Genomic DNA, 2105 nt, shown 5'->3' on the forward strand with positions numbered 1-2105 from the left:
CCACCATCACTTATAATACCCGTATACGTACCCGGACCAATAGAATCGAGCAGTCACGAGTTTTTACGAACAACAGACTTTGAATACGTAAAACTGTATTTTGTTTAAGGTGGAAAATACACCTCGATCGATGTTCATAAAAGTCAACAAGAAAGAGAGTTTATAGTACATTTATCTTTTGCCGAAGGTTCCGACTCCATCTTTGAAGGTGGTGGTTTTATTTCTAGAGCCAAGATAAACATCGAAAAAGAAAAAAGAAAATATTCCTATCATCTTAACCAGGACCATACGAAAGAAGAAATGTCGTTAGTACGCGTAAATGTTTTTACTTTTAATACCCGCAAATATAATAATGCCAGGCCAAACAAGCACGCTATATACGATATCATTTATGGTTCCATTTATCGGAAATTCACTTAATTTAATGACTTAAAAAATGGAACTCGAAAGCAGACAACAATACATGATAGACAAACAAGAAGAGTTGAAAATAAAGTTGAGACAGTACAATACATGCAGGAAAACATGGAGTAGAATCGATTCTGTTTTCAAAACAGCGAGCACAGTTCTAACGGTAGGAGTAACGGTGGCAACGGCCGTGACTGGTGGATTAATGCTTCCGGTCATCGTCCCAACCGTAATGGCTGCATTAACAGCCGTTCAAACGACCTCTTGCGGTCTCATCACTTTAGGTTTCACGAGCAAAAAGAAAGCTCATTATAAAAAGAAAACGGATATCTTGAATATGTATCTTAATCAATTGTACATCTTTTTCGAAAGATCGAGAGAAGACAAGAACATAATAGTTGAAGAATTAGAAGAATTCAATGAAATTCTGGACAAATTCCATACAGAAATATCAGCGGTCAAAATAAAGAAATAATCATACATATATACTTATATATCAAAAAATATGAATAAAATCGAACTTGCAGACGATGAAACATTGATAGAAAACGCCCTATTTTCCGATGTTATCAAGGATATCTCTGATAAATTTAAAACATTCAAAGGACAAATTAAAATAGATGGAAAGATAGTCGAGGAAGGGAATCACAGACAATACATGTGACTCCTCGGTTTCAATGCCAAAACCTTTCACGATATCTTTTCAAATATGGACAAAAAATCCGATGCTTCCGATTGGTATTTTACTGGAAAAATAATTTTATGAAAGACAATTCCAAGAAATAAAAAGATCGAGAGTTGGTAGAGGAGGAACTGATCTACTTAAAAAGAAAAGGAGTGATGACTTGTGCTAGAATGAAGGAATTCAACAAGAAATTCAACACTTCGTTTCAAATTTATAATCCCAAAAACAGACATTTTCATTCCAGAAACGTTCACGATGAATTAGATTGGGTTTTTTACTTACACAACTCGCATTTCTGTTTGATTAGAAGAAGCCAAAAAAGTTTGGGAATTCAAGAAATAGAAGACAATTACGAACAGGTGTGGAAAGCGTTATTCGCTTGGGATTGCGAAACGTATTCAGAAAAAAAAACAGTCGAAGAGCAATTCTGTATTGTTGCACTTTGGTCAATTTGGAAAAACTAAGAAAAATGTTGGACAGAATAAAACGTCCAACAAATGACATTCCAAAAGAATATTACGACAAACTAATGACCAACGTTGTTGAAACATTTGTGGGTCTAAACTGCATAGATCAAATGTTGAAATATTTAGGTCAATATGATAGAAAGAGATTAATATTAATTTCTCACAACGGCCGTGGTTTCGACAACTGGATCGTGCTTAAAAATGCAAAAAAAACTAACGCATTGCCCTTTTAAAACACCCAGAGGAATTCTATCTTTTCCTTTATCTAATCCATACACAGATGAAGATTTACCAATCTTCCCGCGAATTTGAGAAAGATTGCCGACGTAGATATCGCTAAATACACGCAAGACAACTGGGAGGAATTGAGACACGAATGGGAACCTTACGCCAAGAGAGACACGCTCTGTTTGGGAGCTTGTTTGATAAAATACAACCATGTCACGAAAGAAGTTGTAAACCAGAATATGTCCAATAATCTAACGGCTCCATCTTATCTTTAAAGAGGTTGGTATTATTTATATCATTACGATAAAGAAATGGTG

At 35.1% G+C, this 2105-nt stretch overlaps 1 protein-coding gene across 1 annotated transcript in view; it reads left to right on the forward strand.

The window, feature by feature from the left end:
• The window catches only part of LOTGIDRAFT_175828 (hypothetical protein), a gene marked incomplete at both ends in the record, with an annotated part of 1790 nt that extends 1370 nt beyond the window's left edge, over positions 1 to 420 (forward strand). Inside the window, one exon of the mRNA XM_009060834.1 lies at positions 110 to 420. Within this exon, the coding sequence (XP_009059082.1) occupies positions 110 to 420 (311 nt within the window). The remainder of the gene's footprint in view (positions 1 to 109) is intronic.
• Between the last annotated feature and the right edge of the window lie 1685 nt (positions 421 to 2105).

This window comes from Lottia gigantea (genome assembly GCF_000327385.1).
Source record: "Lottia gigantea unplaced genomic scaffold LOTGIsca_443, whole genome shotgun sequence".
In the NCBI taxonomy this organism is placed as follows: Eukaryota; Metazoa; Mollusca; class Gastropoda; family Lottiidae; genus Lottia; species Lottia gigantea.